Raw genomic sequence first — 19,291 nt, 5'->3', positions numbered from 1 at the left:
CGTGACTGATGTTCAAAGAATTATTTTATTTCTGCAACCTTCCCATTTGTCCATCAAAGTACAGCCCTTTTTTCTGACTGTATAGCTCTTGTAATCCATATAGAAGTGTTTGGCTGACCCAACACTTTGTTCCTTTCTGGATATTTCCAGATGGAACCTCCCATTTTGTACCCCGGCCTCTGCTTATTTGCACAGATATAACTTTGTGATTGTCTATATTACTATGCATACAGTTTAACTGGAGACAGCTCAAGCTTGTCTGTGCAACGGCCTTGTTCTTTGTCCAGTCTTTGCCATCGACAATGATCAGCAGTTATTTTATATGCATTTCCAAATCACTGCTGACCTGATGACTGTTTAACTATACAAACCATCTCACTAAGCAATTTTAAATGGGACTCAACTTTGGTTTTCCTGGATACAAATTTTGGCAGGTCCATCATTCAGACATACTGTGTTTGGACGTTGGTATGCTCCACAAATGCATGTTGGCAAAATGACGCATTTCTGCCTTCCCAAATCAGATATGTCAAGGAACGGGGAAAAAGAAGCCAAATTCCACCATCCTTTATTGTCATAAAACTAAGCCTATCTCTTTCACTTGCAAGAGAGAAACATGTGTCTTTATTCTTTTTCCTTTTTCACTGACTTGTCAAAAAGAAATTCAACATTTACTCAAGAAGAATGGAGAATTGTGCACCTTTCTGCTTAATCCAGGAAAGCAAACTAGCAGATATTTCCTCTTGGCTCAATCTAGTCCCAGTTTCTCCCTTTTGGCCACACCCAGGTCAGACCAGGCTAATTTCTGCCTTTGTGCAAGTGCTATAAAGGACTGATTTGTTTCCCAGTCTTACCAGGTCTGCAGAGATGGCAGGTAAGATCAGTGCTTTTTAATTTTGTATCTGTATTTGACTGTTTTGATGTTTCTGGCGTGGGTATTGGTGCCTTCCATGGGTGAGCCCAAGGGAGATGAGCAGACAGAGTATAACATTAGGAGCTGGTGGTCCTTCATACTTCCTTCTCCCCCCCATATGTGAAATATATTTTGAGAAGCAAGAAATGACAACTTTCATGCCTCTTGTAGTAATACCCTGCAAGATTGCAAGGAGTATGCAGCCTACAGTCCCTGTGAAGATGGTTGAAGAATTTCTACCTACCGTAAATGTAACATAACCTGTCCCACTGTGAGAAGTTCATTAGTTTTTCCAAATTTTGTCTGTTTTTCCTGTTCTTAAAAATTAAAATATTGACTAAATTACTTAAAATATGTCTAATTGCCACCTTTTGGTTAAAGATGTCCCTTCGGGGAAGGCATTCTGCCATTGTATATAACACTGATGAGACCAAATGATACACATTTCTAGTGTTAATTTGAAAAAGGAATATAAATAAATTTCAGAGGTCATAAAGATGACTAATAAAGGGGGTCAAAGGCTGGAGGACCAGTGCAAGACTTGTTGAACTTGTTATACTCAGGAACAAGACTGAAAGGGGACAGCAAGGGACATGTGGGCTCTAGCCTCCTCTACACCAGCCACCTGAGAAGGACGCTACCAAAGGCAGGACACCAGGACACTGCCCTCTTCCAATGTACCTTCCCAAGAGTCTCCATCCCTGAAGCCTGGGCTGCACTTGGCTGCCTCCTCCTTGGCAGTCACTTAGCCCAGCTTACTGAACGTCCCACACCACAGGGCTGTCCCTGTGTCCTGCCAACCACCTGCAGCTACAGCCCTCTCCAGCCAGAGTCCCACCCACTGGCCTGATCAGAGGGGCGCTGTATTTTATTCCTATATCCTGAAAGAAATATTCAAACCAAACCTGTCAATCTCTTCTGATGCTTCAGTGAAGCCCTGGCCATTCAGAAATTTTATGTTGCGTTTCTCTCTAGGCATAAACCCAAGAATTACTCTCTTAGGATCCATCATCACTCTCTACTTAGCTGGAGCATTGGCCTCCTCATTAAATAGTAAGTTTCTGTTTCTCATTCTGCTGCTACCGAGCTTGAAAGGGTGTGAGTCAAAACTCAGTCTGAGTTCCTTATTAGATATAGCTCCAATATAAAATTGAAGTATCCTGTAGACTGACCCACTAATAGTGAAGTCAATGCCTAAGAAACTTGGATTGTCTATTTAACCGACAGGTCTTCCAAGCATATGATCATTTTAGGACAGGGAACTTGGGTCCAGATTCTTCTGTTCATGCCCCTTCTTACAGGGAAGAATAGCTTCAAAAAGAAGGGTGGAAAATAAGTCCCTAAAAGCCTCCCAAAGCCTTCAGAGCCAATTCTGTTAAACAGATAATAAGCTACCACTTTACAGTCACTTCTAGTCCTGTGACTTTCAGGACCTCAGCAATGGGGTGAATCAGACAAGCAAGAGGAGCACAGATAAAGGTGTCCAGGTAGCACTAAACACGCAGTAGGACCTGAGCGAGTCAGGCCACCTCAGTGCCCAGTGATGGAGTGGGGTGTGTAGCTTCTGATGGACATTACAAAGTAGCCTCAATTTCTGCTTTTCTTTTTTCAGTAGACGACTCAGAGGTGCTATCAGACTCATCTCTTCTGAGCAGCATTAGTGAAGCTAGGCAGCTGGTAGACACGCTATATTTACAGGCCCGTAAAAGGTGAGTGCTTTTTGCATGAGGATCCTGACATTATAAGGAAATAAGAGAAAATATATGTGTGTTTCTTATGTTTTCCAATGCATGTTTATCATGGAAATGCCTTTGTTCAAGGGCTTTCCCTGCCATAGTTGGAGAGAATTTTGCTGCATTTGGCTGGATTCTAGTGTCCCGTCGCCAGGGCCACCCTTCATCAGCCCCAGCTATTGCCTCCTCACCTACACTGCCATGGGTGCCTCTCAGTAGTCCATTGTGGTCATGCTGAACACATGTTGAGTCCTCTCCTAGATTCTGAAGTTCTGCCCCTCTCCAGAAGGACTACAGTCATGCAGCAGCTGTGAAGATGAGCACCCTGTCACAAATAAGTTTCGGTGGAAGTACAAACCCATGTAGCTCTCTGTGTAGTGTTCCAAAAGCCTGGTTCCAGGCATCAGGTTGCTTTGGGGAGTCTTTCTCCACTCACCCTATGGAAGGTTTTTCACCGTGCAAGAAAGAGCCATGGGACCAGGAAGAGAAGCAAAAGGACCTAGGTTGTCTCTCTGGTCACAGAATGTTTCTTGTGACATACTAAATGTAAAATTTTATCCAGTCACTGGATAACTCAGTTTTCCATTGATCTAGCTGTTTGCATGATGTAACAAAATTTATTGTGACAAAGATGAAATGCAAACTTGAAACAGGGCATCACACATTTGTTTGCCAAAATCTGTCTGAGATGATATGCAAAGCTGATGAGCAGCCAGCTTGTCCTAGGTGAGCAGAGCCTGCCTGGGACCCAGCAGCGTTGTCACGTCTAAGTACACCCAGCCTAGCATGACAGATGAGGTCTGATTTCAGAGAATGTGCTTCATGGGGCTCTTTTATGTTCAGCTTAAAGAGAAAACTACAGGAAAAGGTTGCAAACCCAATGGATTTCCTGAAGCACTTAAAGGACCCAGTAGGAACAACCAGATCTGCAGTACGTGCTGCTGATTACTTCGAAACTACTTTGAAACTCCTCAAAATAAAGCTTTCTGGGAAATGGACATTCAATCTTACAGGTAATGTGGTTTAGACCAAAATGTCTTAAAAACAGCTAAGAGCAGAAAATCTACTACAGTAGGAGTGTCAGAGAGCAGCTCTGCCATGATCCAAATAACCGGTAATAAAACCCTTCCCCACACAGCCCCAGGCGAATAAACTTTAAGCACGCTCAGAGGCAGATCAGACTACTTGGTGTTTTAATCATCATCTTTGGCAGTGCCTGTCTCTTTTTTTTTTGATGGTAAAAATAGCCTAACAATACATGTGATAAAACTTGGACAGATCGTGCTGAATGCCAGGAGGCTCTCACTGCTGACAACAGGACTTTGGGTCCTCACACCCACCCGCCCAGGTGGTACCACTCTGCAGGCTCAAAATTTTGTTCCCAGTCTAGGGTAAAACGTTGCTGGTGATGATGCTCCCTATATTTCCCCAGAAAGTTTTTCCATGCCAACCCAGTTTCCCTAGTCCAGAGGTGAGAACTGATCCACGAAAGGGTTTAGGGACCAAATTAACAATTCAAATCCACAGCTCTGACTCGGCCGACTCAAAGGTTGACCTAGAATATCGAGAAGGTAAAATAAAAATGAGTAAGAGAAGATGTTATTGTATTATTATTGCATGGTTTCTCTTGCAGACCTGCTAGACAAGAAACAGAAAGAGGTGATTTCCAAAGGAACTGGCTGTGACTATCAGATTCGGTCCATTAAATGCCCAAAGCATGACATTTACCGGACCATTACTGGGGAGTGCAACAACAGGTAGGATTTGCATGTGGAGAAGGAGATTCTCAAGTCTGTACTTTGACCCAGGATAGATGGCTTAAGGTCTTTTTTGTAAGTACCTTTCAACAGGGCAAGAAGAGCAAAATGCTCATTTTAGTGGTGCTTATAGCAGATGTTTCTTTCTACCTATGCCTGGCAGGAAAAAGATATTATTTCTTGAAAATTTTAGGTTTGTGTCTATTGCCCTCCATGTGCTGCTTTGGGTGAAGGAAGGGACTTCTTGGGGTGGTGGGAGGTGAAAAGTTGAGGAAAGCAGATTTATGGGGCTATGACAGCCAGCCTCTCACTCAGCTTGAGGCTCCAAGAAATCACCCCTCCACTCTTCTGTAGCATGGATTTCCCCAGGCTGGTTCATATGAAAATACTGAATTATCAACATATCTGTGTGGCTACTGTGGTGATGCATAAGGATTGGAAGTGAATGAGACTTTAATTCTTGGCTCTTCTATCTTCATGTATTGTGTATTCTTAATCTGAAAAAAATTACTTCTTCAGCTTCTTGTGCATAGCTTCCCTCCTGGTTCAAATTTCGGATCAAACATTTATTTCCTTGTTCGTTGGTGTTTGGTTTGTTTTTTTTTTTTTTTTACCAGAAGATGGCGAAATTTCTAGCTTAATTCTTGGAAGTCAAAGTTTGCTGTCCTGTTGTTCTGTCTCCAGCCCCCAAGTCTGAGCGGAACTTGCATCTGATGTGCATCTGGCATGAAACAGATGTGCCAGATGTGAAGACATAGCACAACTCTGCATCACACGTGCAGAGAGCTCACTCACACTCAGGTGCTAGTGTTACACAGTCAGTTTGTACCTTTACCCACAGACCCCAGAGCCTTCAGGTTCCCAAGGACAGCAGTGTCCTTGCTGACTTTTAGGCTCAGGGTAGGGTTGTCCTTGGCCTTGCTAATCTAGTGGCCTGCCAGCGAGATAACAAGGCACTCAGAAGTGAGGGGCCTCTGTGACATGTTCAGCCTGAGATGCACAACATGAGAATCGCAGAATCCCAGGTTGGAAGGGACCTCGGGGATCACCTAGTCCAACCTTCCTAGGAAGAGCACGGCCTAGACAAGACGGCCCAGCACCCTGTCCAGGCGACTCTTGAAGGTGTCCAACGTGGCCGAGTCAACCCCTTCCCTGGGGAGATTATTCCAATGTCCAATCAGCATCTCCCCGAGAGCAACTTGTGTCCGTTCCCCCTTGTCCTCTCCATGGGACTCTTTGTGAAAAGGGAGTCTCCATCTCCTTTGTGAGATAGCACTTGAATATGATGCAAAAATCTGCCTGCAAGGACAGTAATAGCAATCAAAACAAGAGCTGTGTTGGTACTGGGTTCTTAACTTTTGATGGAATTGCTTCAGCTATTGTGTGGCAATTGTTCCAGGGCATGCTCTTATTTCGTAGCACACTGCTGTAAATTCTGGGTATACTACTCCTTTTTCAGTATAGGCTGGTATTAGCCAGGTTTTGTGGATTTAAGAGGTTAAACTCAGAAAGTTGCTGTACACCCGCTGACATTCAGTAGCTGGTTTCCCCCAAATAACCTGTGTTTCTGTGTCCTTAGGGCCACAGATCATTGGCTCAATCAGCATTATTGTTCTGAACAAGCGTTGCTGAGTTTCCCGATTCAAATTCTTCTGAGCAGTATGAGGCAATATAACAAGTGGCCACAGCTGCAGATTGCAGTTTGAGATGTTCTGGTTTCGGCTGGACATGGGGAAAACTTGTGAAGGGGCAGCTTTATCACAAGTCCCCACAGAGGTAGAGGATCTTCATCCGTGGAAGCTTCCAGCCCTCAGCTGGACAAAGGCATGGCCACCCTGATAATTGGTGGTGGCCCCACTGTGAGACTGATCTTGTGTGGAGCAGCAGTGGAGACAGAGGTGCTACAGAGATTTAAATGCCAAATAAAATTAATATAGTGGCATGAGGATTCTTTTCTTGATGGCAAAAATGTTTGTTTTTCTCTGTAGTAATAATATTGTTATTATTTACTTCTCAGTGTTTTCTGGCTATCACCTCTGTTACTACAGTAATCAGACATGGATAAAAGGGCTGTAAAACATTAGTCTCTGCAAGCCTGTCTATTTCTGAAATAATACCAATGTTTGCTTTTCTTCTTGTGATGCTCCAGAAATCATTCTCATCTGGGGGCATCGAACCGCGCGTTTGCTCGCTGGCTCCCAGCAGCGTATGAAGATGGAGCGTCTGTTCCCAGAGGAGCAAGTGAAGGAAAGTTGTACAATGGATTTCCACTCCCACTGGTGAGAACCTTTATTCTTGTCCAGCTAACAGTAGTGGACACTGCCCTCACTGCATTCATTAGAAAAGAAACAGTGACAACATCTAGAGTGTGAACTGCGTGATCCTTTCCTCTGATCTCAGGTGCTAATTTGAGGCGTGTCTTCTCCAATGGAGCTATGGCTTAAGGTGATATTTTTTGTTGGAGACAGACATGAACAAAAAGGTTGTGAATACTTCACTAAGCAAGGCATGGACAACGGAACATTTCCAGAAGTGTGCATCCCATCCAGACACCACCACAGTGTGCTCAGATACATCACAGGTTTATACAGACCACGAGGCTTGGGTGTTCCTCAGCCATCTTCTTGACTTTCTGGATGTGTGCACCTACATCAGTTCCAGCCATAAAAAGCTTTCCATGAAGCTTGGCTGAACAACTGTGAAGTCAAGAGGGTGCTACCTATCACACCTGTTTTGAAAGAGCTGGGGCATGGCACGTATCTGTTTAATGCCATAACTCCTACAAGCCTATCAAAGATCATCTTATGCATGATCTCATAGTGGGTGTTATACTAAGAGGTAAATTCACCATGGTAGAGATAGTCACACACATATTCCTTTTGATTTTCTGCAGGTTCGAAAAGTGTCAAATGAAATTGCTCGCACAGCCAATGAGAACATCACTCAAGATCAAGTGCTTTCTCTTGCCTTCATGCACTGGGGCCAGTGGGTCAACCATGACATAGACTTAAGCCCCTCCAGTGGTGCAGGAGCAAGCCCGGGGCTTCGCTGCGAGACCAACTGTGGCTTCAAGTCCCCTTGCTTCCCGATTAAGGTACCCTGACTTTCATTCCATCCCATGCTACCTTAAGAGAGTAAAAATAAAACCACCTGACATTCTGAGGCATCGCTTATGTTTGGTTGCTTCAGTTTCCGCCTGATGACCCAAGGATGCTGAGGTCAAACTCCTGCATGCCGTTCATCCAGTCGGCGTCCGTGTGCAATCCCAGAACATTTACTCGTGAGCAGATCAATGCTGTCAGCTCGTTCATCGATGCCAGCACGGTGTACGGCAGCGAAGACTCTGTGGCAAACAGTATTAGAAATCAAACAAACCAGCTGGGTTTGATGGCTGTGAACCAGAATTTTACTGATGCGGGGCTGGAATTATTGCCCTTTGAGAACAAAACAAAAAGCGTTTGTGTTCTCACCAATGAAAGCATGAACATCCCCTGTTTTAAAGCAGGTAAGGTGCATCCGTGGAGCAGTTTTCAGCAGCCCACAGTCAAAAAGGATCATCTTGTTCAGGTGTCTGACATCGCTTTGTATTTGTATGAGGTTCTGCAAGACATAGTTTTGTAAGGTGAAAGACAGGGGACCCTCCCCCTAAATTAAAAAAGAATAATAATTGAACAATAATTGTTTAATTAAACACAAAAATTATTTTGTTTTAATGTCCCAAAAGAGTTACAGCAAATCATCCTCCCTTTAAGAAGTAATTTCAAAGGTAGGAGAAATTTTGAATAGAATAACCACCAGTGTTTAAATCTTCTCAGTGACATTTTTCCCCCTCCTACCTAGAATTCACCGTTCAGTTTTCAACTCAATCAATACTAACCATTAAAAGCTCTTAATCAATTTAGCTAACTCTCCCTGGTACCACATTCTAAATTTTTAATATTTCAAATATCCCAATCTACATCAGAAGACAAGTCTAGAAGTTTGTCTGAAATTTAAACAAACAGATGACTCAAAACACAGAGCTTTTTAAAATGGGAAGTGAGCCATCATAGGCACGACATCAAAAAAAATGTGAAGCTTGCAAAGTCACCCATAAGAATATAGAGTGTTCCCATTGTACATTATTTTCTCATTCCCTGCACACAAGAGCTCCTTGCTGAGCAAGGAGACAGTGTGTCTTCCATCAGCTGTCAGAGGGTCTTCACTGCATCCCCGCCAGTCTTCTCCCAGCACTTCTGCTGAAGGCACATTCACAGACCTCTCAGAGGTGTTTTCAACTTGGGTGACCTGAGGCAAATTTTCAACACCTAACAGTCACAGCACTGATATAAAAGAAGACTGAATCCTTGAGGTATGAAAGGAAGGCAGACATGAGATTTTTTTTCACAAAATGAGACATTTACAGCTACTTCATGATCATGTGCAATGCAGCTTAAATTTCCCAAAGCCTCTTCTCCAATGGTCTCGGCTAAATGGTTTGGACAGAGAATGTTTTGTCTGTGCTGGAAAGGAATATCTGGCATGAATTATGATTGCCAGGAAGCTTAACCATGAGCATTATTGCCAGTATCACTGACCATCCCTTGTAACTCATCTGCCCTAACACAAAAACCTGCTGCTGAAATAAAAACCAACTTACAAAATTCATAAAATATTTTTATTTATAGGTGACAAACGGGTAACAGAAAACCTGGGACTTTCTGCACTACACACTGTCTTTCTACGAGAACACAACCACCTGGTTACAGAGCTGAGGAAATTAAATCCTCACTGGGATGGAGAAAAGCTTTACCAAGAGAGTCGAAAGATTGTAGGGGCCATAAACCAGGTACTGCTCGCTGCTCGCTGATTATCATATTCATGCTTAGGAATGGTTTTTCCTCCAGGAAAAGGAGGAAAACAGTGCTTTGCAGATCTAGTGGAGTTACTTGTGGGAGTTGAAAATTGTGAGTGAGGATGGTCCATCTGAGACAGCACGGGTATCCGGAGCTTTTTTATCCATTATTTTACCAATTTATAAATTATTTAATATATTATTATATTAAATAATTTAAATATATTATGCCAAATTCATGCCATTGCTACAGCTCTTTTTTTCTGAAGATCTTAATGAACTCTGCTACTGGACGGAGAGTCCATGTTCATGCTATGCCCTTGACCTTGATGGTATTTCTGCTACAGCTGATGACAACTTGCTCTGCTTTCACGCTTTTTCAGATAATAACATACAGAGATTACCTCCCACTTGTGCTTGGGGAGGAGACCAGAAAGTGGATCCCTTCGTACAGTGGCTACAATGAGAATGTGGATCCTAGAGCCTCAAATGTTTTTTCCCTGGCTTTCCGATTTGGTCATACGTCAGTACAGCCTTTTGTATCCCGTTTGGATGACAGTTTTCAGCCTTTGGGGTCATTCTCCCATGTGCCTCTTCATTTGACCTTTTGCGCTACATGGAGAATTATAATGGAAGGTAAGAATGTGGGGCAGCCGGCAGTCCTGGTTTGGTCCTGGAGCAGACGCTCAAGTGGAGGTCAGCTGGTAAGACACATGAGCCTAGACTCCAAAAACTGCTTTAGCTCCATTTATCTAACGGGCCTCATGGAAATTACAGTGCCATTCAGCTTGGAAGGTGCTCATGATATGTCTACCCAAGGGGCTGAACACAAATTGGTGGTCATGGTCTGCTAAATGTGGGGCAGCAGGACAGTCCAGCAGAATTGCCACCAAACACGGCCTAATGCTGGTTCTGCATTGTACCTGGGCAAAGGAGCCCTGCCAAAAATCACATGCTGTTATACTCCCAAATGCTGAATGTTATTGAGCACCAGTTCCTGCAGAAGCAGCCACATTGGAGCAGGATTTTACATCAGAACATATAGTCGTGTAGCTTCTTTTGCACAGTTTTTCAGTGCTGTCTTCCTCAGTTCATTGCACAATAATTGCATTCATATTCTGAACACGTCAGTAAATAACCAGAATATGTAGCAGATTAAGCCTCCTTCTCAGGTTGCTGTAAATCTCTCAGCTCAGCAAGCCCCGACAGCGTGAGTGTTGCACATTCACTCAAACAGTGCAACTGCTTGTGCAGTTCCAGGAGGCCCAGACTCATGGTGCCATAGTTCAGGTCAATCTAAGATATATCCCCCTGTAGTTAGTAGGCATTGCCAGAGGGTGATGCGTCCAGTCCAACTGAGCTAAGACAGCATAATCGCTTCCTAGTGGTGGCCGCCTCTCTTCATGACTCTAAAGGGAGTTATGGGATCCTGCTCATATACAGCTGCTCTCTGCAGACGTGAATCATTCCAAGGAAGACAAATGTCTCTTCCAAAATGAGTTATCTAACTAATTATAGAAAACATACCAAAATACACATGTGCAGCCGATTTTTCTGTGTTTTACTAATACTGCCTTCTTAATGGCAATGATAAAGACAAACACACATGAATGGATTCTATGTTTGTATTTAATATTTTAATAAATATTTGTCAATTAATAGCTAATTATAACCAAAATCAATTGCAAAACCTACACCTTGGACAGAACCCCCGTATCAGTAAATGCTGGAGACTGACAGGCTAAGGAGCAGTTCTGCAGAAAGTGACCTGGCGGCCCGGGTGGGCAGCAAGTGGATTTAGGGCTGCAGAAGGGAAGGTTGAGGGATGGAGACGGGGTGGAGTGAGGAATCTGGTTGCCAAAGGGAGGCCTCATCTACTGGCATATGTAGGTATATACATATGCACTAGTATATGTTGAAATGGAAATATGAAGCTAGGTGAACCCCGCACAGCCCAGAGTAGAAAAGATGTCTAATGCAGCAATGTTCCAGCTGCACAAAACAGAACATCAAAGCTGGAACTTGGTACAAAAACCTTTTCCCTGCTTTGCAACGAATGCAGGTGGCATTGACCCACTGATACGGGGCATGATGGTTGATCATGCAAAACTGATGAAACAGAATCAACTGCTCGTTGAGGAGCTCCAGAACCACCTTTTTGAACAGACAGCGATAATGGGTCTGGATCTAGCAGCCCTGAACATGCAACGGGGAAGAGACCATGGCCTTCCAGGTAAGCAGGCACAACTCCACAGTCCTGTGAACAATACTCTTTTTTCTTCTGCTGTTTATAGTTGCATGAGTGTACTAAGCTTTTTCCATACCGAAGAGAAGAAACAGTACCTTAATTTGAGGGCGAAGGGTGGGTAGACAGTCAAGCTGAGGGAAGAAAGGGTCTCTGCTTTATGAAGATCTTTTTCTGAGGGATTTAAGACAAGGACAAAAGGCTTGGAAAGCAAAGGTGATATTTGGGATAACGTAATAAAGAGGGGTAGAAACAATGGTGTCTTGCACAGAGAGAGCATGTGGGGTACAGAAGGTACAGACACAAGCAACCACATTCAGCTGTCATGTGGGCTAGACAGACCATCTGTGCTTTGTTCTTTGCCCATCAATGCTTATTTTGTGTCTTCAGACAACCCAGAGCTCTGAGCAGAAGAGGCTTGCACCCACAGGTGTGATTGCCCCCAGGCGCTGGAGAAGAATGGGAGATCTTGGGTTAAGTGCAACCATATGTCGCTCTTTTCTAGGACTTGGATCCTAGAAATTTTGCCTCCCAAAACTGCAAAGACTGGTGCACTCACCCTCAGCACTAGGTATCTCTATCGGACAGGGTGTGAACCTGTAGTCGTGTACAAAGACAACCCAAATTGTTAGTTTAATGTGTGCATACAAAAACGACTTCTGAAAACATGGCATTTGTTGTGGCTCTCTAGACAATAATGTCTTCCAGATCCTTTCATGCCATTGCTCATGGGCCAAGGGGTCTGTTTAGGGCCTGAGTCTAGGCAGATGGTGGGGAGACATGGGTCCTGTTCAGCTACTGTTCCTGCTTTTGCAGGTTACAATGCCTGGAGGCACTTCTGTGGGCTCTCCCAGCCTCAAAACGTAGATGAATTGTCTGAGGTGCTAGGCAATTCCAAACTGGCCAAGAAGTTCATGAAGTTGTATGGGACACCGGACAATATTGACCTCTGGATTGGGGCAGTTGCAGAGCCCTTTGTTCCCCAGGGCAGAGTTGGACCCCTCCTGGCCTGCATCCTTGGCACCCAGTTCAGGAACCTGCGTGACGGGGACAGGTATGTATTTCTGAAAGCAAACATTCCCCATTCAACTTATTATGGGGAAAAAATGCTGACATTTCATGTGACACACTGATCCAGCCCATCTCCAACACACCAGTGAGTGCTCCCAGCAAAGCTCACACCTTAATTTTAGCCCAGTTGTGAAAGGGCTGTTTTTTGCAGCGCATTCCTACAGATCCATGCAGTCGAGGAGCACCAGCTCCAGGACATGGGTGATCATCAGTAGTCTCTGCCTGAGGTGGCATGTGCTTTCAGGGTACAAATGGGACGATTAGTCACTGCATCCCAGCAGCCCAGTGATGCTGCATGGAAGAGGCAGGCTCTCTGCACTGGCAGGTGACTGGCAGAACCCAGACCTGGCCACACCTGGAGGCACCTCTTTCCAAAGGGGTGCGCCAGCTGCCTGACGAGTCAGGGTGGACCTGAGCAGAGCCTCACTGTGGCCAGATTCCCATCTTGGCAAGTAACCAGCACCAAATGCCTTCAAGAAGACTATAAGCTGCTTCTGAAAATACCATTGCAGATTCTGGTGGGAGAACCCAGGAGTTTTCACTCAGCAGCAGTTGTATGCGCTCGGAAAAATCTCACTGTCGAGGATCATCTGTGATAATACTCGTATCAGAAAGGTACCCAGGGATATGTTCAAGGTCAGCTGTTATCCTGAGGACTTCATTGACTGCCATGACATCGATGCACTCGACCTCTCACCCTGGAAAGATGAACCTGAGAGTGGCCCAAAAGGTAAGCCTGAGGTCTGTCAAAAATAATAGATGTCCTACAAGGTCAGGCTCTTGTGCGCCTAAAGAAATAAAAGAATTAAGGTCATCACAGTGACTCTGCCCCCCAAAAGACCTTGGCCATCCATTCAGCCCCACTCAGACACCACTGGAGGCAGACATGCTGTTAGCCTATTCTCCTTGCAATCCCTCACCTTCATCGTCCATTAGTAACCTGCCTCTTCCTCTTCAGCTAGATGGCAAATCCCTGAAAATCCAGTCCATTCTGGTCCTTGTGAACGTGTCCTTCTCTAAGCATCTTATCCCAGGACAAATGGATTCTTCCTTCACAGGAAGAGTGTCCATGAAGAAATCAATCAGAATTAGCCAACCTGCTCCAAATTCCTATTTTGCTGCTCCAAGCCCCAGCTCTCCCTTTGTCCTCCCTAAAACTTTGGAGCATTTGAAGGTATCTCTGGAGTTGTTTTGAGACTGTATGGCCTGACACATCAGTAGTTTAATATGCATAGTCAGAGATTATGGTGTGCCACATCGTGAAAGACAGTAAACAGTGTCCTCATATACGAGATGAGGAACTAGCTGTGTCCTCCTACTGGAATAATTTTGGGATGGACTCGCCCAGTTGCAAATAATGTACGGAGAACAGAGACTTGCAGTAGACAGGTATGGCCTGAGCAGAATGGACTGAACTGAATTTTTCCTTCTGGCAACCCATTTATAGATGATCACAATATCTGGGGATTGCCTACTCTGTCCTTCTGACCATGCACAGACCACAAAGCATCTCCATGCAGTTCCTGTACTGAGTTTGAATAACTGTTTTTGAGACAGACACTCCCATTTAAGAAAGACATTTGCACTTTATATAAAGGCTAAATTGACTTCACCCCATTCTTTAGGAACAGAGTCCAGCTGATGCTAACCTTCTCTCTAAACAATATAGGTTTCCTGATTTCTTCTGTTAACTTAGTCCTACAATCACTAAAATCTGCTGAGCCACTTCCTGTGGCTCTTTTATCACCAGGCTGGGAGGAAGCTGAACTGTGTTTGCATAATCCAGAGGCAGTGAAATCCCAGGGTGTTAAAAAGCAACCGCTAAAACTTTAACCTTTTCAAGTGCCAAGAAACTGCCTGAAAAGCGGTCATCTAAAGGGCTGTCTGATGTTAGGTCACTGCAGGTGCCTTTTGACGAGGCTGGAAGCACTGCGGTGTCTCAGAGGTACAAAGATACAGGGGTGACCTGGTACTCAGTTACCCATTCGCCAGTGACTATTTTAAGCTATGGGGTCAAATAAAAGTGTGGGGAGAAATATTGTGTCCTGGAAAGACTTTCTGCCTCTCAGTAGCTTTTTCTGCTTCATTGACAGTTTCTAATCCTGCTCATCAAACTGGTGTCGGAAACTCCTAACGGTGGCACTGAGCTGCTCTTGGGAAACTGCTGCCTGTACATCATGCTCAGCTGACTGCTGTCAACTCAGCACATGATTTCCCAGAGAGGAGCTCAAGACTGTCTACTGTTTTGCTTGCAGTACTGTGACTTTTGTACCATTTATTTGTAAAAGCTTCGAGTAATGTAAGTCTTCAGATGGAAGGGTAATGACATTTTATTGCCTGTTGCCCTAAAAAAATTTCAGAGGTGTGCAAGACTTGGTTAGGTGCTGGATGCTTTATGATGCTCTAAAGGCACAATCAAGACAATTTTTTAACTTCCCATCCTGAAGGGGTGTCAAATCTGGAGGTTGGTGTGCTTGCATTTCAAAATCAAATACCTTATCCTTTGTACCTGCTCAGAAATTAGCGAGTTCATGTAATCTTTATCAAAACTTTTCTTATCTCCTTCTTGTTTTGCATAAGAGCATAAACTGCTCAGGCTGTTCCTAATTAGCAGTGAGATTTCAGTCTGTGAAGACACTGGAGAAGAGCAGCTGCATCTTGAAGCCTAGAGACATCTTTTATTTAAATCCTGTCGTGAACGTGTGTGTGTTTGGGTGTGCTGGGCAGTAATAAAATACATTGTATGCATTCATCTACATTTGGCATCAGTTCTGGTATGTCAAACCTGTGTCCAAAACATTCTTTAGCTACGGTTCATAGCTAAATGTATCAGCATAAAAAAGCAAACCATAAGCTGGCTGGTATGTAAACCACAATTACTAGGGCTAAAAATTAATCATCCGGCTGGGATTATCACTCCCAAGACTGTATTAAGTCAATAAATAGCAAACATGTAAAAATTATATTAAGTTTCAAACTCTCCTTGGCACAACCAGGAGGGAAGGCGGGGACTGGCAGAAAGAAGGCGGCAGCCTATGGTAGAGTCATGAGTGAAGCTTCTGGGTGGAGTAGGTGCCTCTCTGGTCTCTGGTTTAGACTAATGAAGGAGATACTTGGGAAAATCCCATGGCTAAAGCTTCTGCAGGCAGGCTTTGCTATGGGGAGGGTGTGCTGGCAAGTCATGCCCATCTCAGCCCAGTGCCCCGTGCTGCGCACCCATGGCCCGGGGGGCCCACAGGAGGTCTGTGGGGCTGCTAGGGCCCCAGGTGAGCGATGGAGCATGGGGACTGTGCTGATCCATAAGCCCCCAGCGTGTGGGGAGTGGGGAAAGGCTGTGGTGACTCAGGGCAGAGGAAGGCAAGACGCCATCCTCTGACGCATAGAAGACAGGGCAAAACTAGGCAATATTCAGAAACCAGGAGATGCAGCTCCCAGGCTGTATTCGGACTGAAAAATATATAGGTTGTGTTAAAAATTGTGATATTATCCAGGCACGGCAAGGATGTTAAGCAACATATTTCTGCTGTTTGCCTCTGGTTTCTCAGACCCCAGGCATGTTCCCCTCATACTTTCAAGACCTGCCCAGCCACTGAAAGCCAAATCTTGCTTTGCTTAAAAGGAAGGCTAAGAAAAACTAAGAAACCACCAACCCCTGCAGACACATGTAAGGACTTTAATTCTCCTCTGCCAAAGCTGTCTTGGCTTTCCCCTTTCATGGCAGAGGTACCTCCGAAGGCCACCCCACAGAAAAAGGCAGGAGACAGTGCCTTCTCCTGAGTGTGCTTCCAGGGAAACATGTGAGCCCTCAAACCGCAAGACAGCCACTTCCCCAGGCAGGACGGCCATGGGCTCAGGGATAAATGCCTCCATCTTGTTGGTTTGGAATAGGAAAAGTTGATTATAAGATGCTCACAGGAATTGTCCAGCTCTGCCTGGGGTCCAGCTGGAAAGAAGTTCTCAGGGTTATGATTACAAAGAAATGTCCAGCTACCCACCGTGTGTCTGTCCATGTAGGTGGCACAGTTCTCTGGAAGGAATATAGCAACCATTTCACTACCTCCACTTCCAAGCTTTTCTTCCTCTGTGGATGTTTTGCCTGCCTCTGCTTTGTCAGGGTAGCAGTCCATGGTTGCCTCTGCTTCCAGATCTTCTTGTGGTTGCCACGCCGTTCCCCTCAGCTGCTACACACACTGCTGGAGCTGGAAGACAGGATCGCTAACGGGAAGCCCCATTTGTCATTCCTGGTATCCCCTGATAGGCAGTAAGCATGGAGTCATGGACCTGCTCAGTCAGCTTGGGAACATCCTCTGGGCCTAGGCTAATTGTCTCCACTTCTGGCAGGATCTGGATGATGATTTTCCTTGGAGGAGTGAGACAGGAGGGTCAGGGAGGGGGGAAGGAAATATGTGAGTGCTGTAGAAGAGCAAGAGACGTTAGAGCAGAGGGATCGGTTACAAGCAACAGAACAAGGCAGAAACAGAGTGAAATGGCCTCTTTCACACACAACAGCTGTGCAGCAACCCAGCTGTGTCCCAGATGCACACACAAAAAACCCAAACCAGACTTTTCTCATCCACAGAGACTGAAAAAATCATAAACACAGAAACAGGTGAATCTTTCACAAAATATATTTAATGCAATGATTCATATCAAAAATGTTTCAGGGTGGAAAGACCTCAGCGTCTGTCTGGAGCACGGCAAAGAGAATGAGATGGCTGTAATACAACACAACCAAACTGGCCATGGTCTGATATATGTATACCAAATTCAGCAGAGTCCCTCCCTCCAGAAACACACTTTGGGATGAGAGAAATTGCACCCAAGACTCCCTGTTTCGCCAAGGTGTGTCATACTCCTTTTGGGAAGCACCTGGGCAATGGACTGGTGCAAACAGGAAGAATATGCTGGGGAGCTGTTATCATGCTCTTCAGCTTTTGCCCCCAGTGGCCCTTGTTCTCACCAGCAGAGACAAGACGCTGCCTGCACAGGCACCCACCTGAGGATCGGGGGAATGTCTGTGTTATTTTTAACTTTATTGAATGCCCTTTACATGAGCACTAGGAAATGAGATCCAGAAGTATTGCTAGCAGAGCCATGCAAGGGAGGCAAAACAGAAGCATAGGGAAGAGCTTCACAAAAGAAGAGGGCATGCTCCCTGCCTGCACATCTGACATGCAAAGCTAGGCCTGGTATCTCAGGGAGTCTACTATGCTTCACTTGGTCCTACAGAAAAAGCTGTGGTGAAAAGGAGTAAGAGGAGTAAAAATATTAAATTCCAACCAGGACTGAAAGCTGCAGATTCTCAAAAGGGAATAGTCTGAGGACCCATAAAACCCCATTGATTGTCACCTGCAGCCTAAAGAAAAAGATCAAATCCCCAAGAACAGTAAAATGGGCAAGGATCAGCAATGTTTCATTAATAAACTGAGGAAAGGCATGATAATAAAGGCAAGTGTTGGCTTTGCTCCCTCCCTGCTCCCTTGGCTTAGCCAGGGACCCATCTTCTCCTCTCTTTCATGGAAAAACTGGAGAGAAGTGACTGCAGGCCTTGCTGCTCAGCTCTCCCAAGGCTTCCCTGCAACCAGCAGGAGGAGAGGCAGCCAAAGCGAAGAGCTTCGTCCACAGCATCCTCACTGCCCCTGCACCAGCACATGGAAAAGACAAGGACCTTGTGTGTGCACATTGGACCCAGGCACTGAGACGGCTCTGCACTGGAGCTGCAGATGCTAGCTCCCTTTAGGAGCCAGTTCATAGGGACTAGCCACAGCTGCTTTGTGCTTATCCAAGGTCTGATCCAGCAAACAGTTACTTTCCTAATGCCTATTAACCTTCTTAGTATCTCATCATTATCAATTATGGCCTTTCACAGTTGGGCCTTTGACACACCCAAATGGTTCATCCTGACCTACCAGGAAAGAGGTTCCTAAAAAGTAATGCCAGTGAAAGGCACTTTGAATGGCTGTCCTGCAAGGGCAGCTGTAGCTTTCAAATCAAGCCTGCTGTTGTCAGGCTCCTAATGCAAGAGGAACATCTGAAACAACTCTGCACATGAAAACTCATCCAGAAGGTCCAGGGACAGGGAAGCGTGCAAATAGGAACTCATCACAAATTACTGAAGAGCTTTATTGTTAAGCCACTGATGGTAATTTGCAAATCCTTTTATCAAAGCTGTAGGGAAATTGTGTTCCTGCAGTATAGTGTGTGCTACCAAATAGGTACTAAGCTGTAGCAGGTTGATGACTTACCCAGAGAAACACAGCAACCCTAAAATACAGCTGATCTACAAGAACACAAGATCCTGAACATGAGGGGAAGACGGAAAAACATCTCCAGCACAAATGGTGGTCTCTCCATGGTCAAAACAGAACACAGTCAGAGAAGGACCCACATAAGCAGATTTACAAGTGTGGGGCTGTGTCAGGCCCTTGGTGTGGCCAGTTTATGAGAGGAGTGCTTCTCCATGGCACCACCAAACTGAGCAACACCCACCATCGGTTGGGCATCACTGAGCTGCTCTATGCAGAAAGGTAACTCCACACACTTGGAGCACTGAGGACAGACACGCTCCCAGGAAGACATCAGATAGGCAAGAGTTTGAAGCTAGGCTAATGGTTATTTGGGGATTTCAACATCTGGTCAGTATCTCTGATAAGTATGGAAAAAGCCAATGATGTGAAGACATAAAAATTATGCCATTCCCAACTCACCACAGAGAGACAGTCGGCTCATATCCAAACC

General features: G+C 45.0%; 1 protein-coding gene across 3 annotated transcripts; it reads left to right on the top strand.

The window, feature by feature from the left end:
• Nucleotides 1–790: 790 nt before the first annotated feature.
• Nucleotides 791–15,508, top strand: LOC142066137 (myeloperoxidase-like). Of its 3 annotated transcripts, none has more exons than XM_075113195.1 (14): nt 791–874; nt 1,889–1,966; nt 2,526–2,622; nt 3,490–3,659; nt 4,280–4,403; nt 6,553–6,682; nt 7,297–7,497; nt 7,593–7,908; nt 9,071–9,231; nt 9,621–9,873; nt 11,300–11,470; nt 12,299–12,536; nt 13,066–13,283; nt 14,647–15,508. In XM_075113195.1, exons 1-14 carry the CDS (start codon nt 868–870, stop codon nt 14,685–14,687), a joined length of 2,205 nt encoding a protein of 734 aa, XP_074969296.1. In that variant the 5' UTR covers nt 791–867; the 3' UTR covers nt 14,688–15,508. The 3 variants fall into 3 exon arrangements, with proteins under 3 accessions (XP_074969296.1, XP_074969294.1, XP_074969295.1); XM_075113193.1 differs by having other exon boundaries at nt 862–874; nt 13,066–13,294; nt 14,647–15,310; XM_075113194.1 differs by lacking the exon at nt 791–874 and having other exon boundaries at nt 1,870–1,966.
• Nucleotides 15,509–19,291: the final 3,783 nt, after the last annotated feature.

This window comes from Phalacrocorax aristotelis, chromosome 18 (assembly GCF_949628215.1).
Source record: "Phalacrocorax aristotelis chromosome 18, bGulAri2.1, whole genome shotgun sequence".
In the NCBI taxonomy this organism is placed as follows: domain Eukaryota; kingdom Metazoa; phylum Chordata; class Aves; order Suliformes; family Phalacrocoracidae; genus Phalacrocorax; species Phalacrocorax aristotelis.
This window is presented reverse-complemented; position numbering and strand designations above follow the sequence as displayed.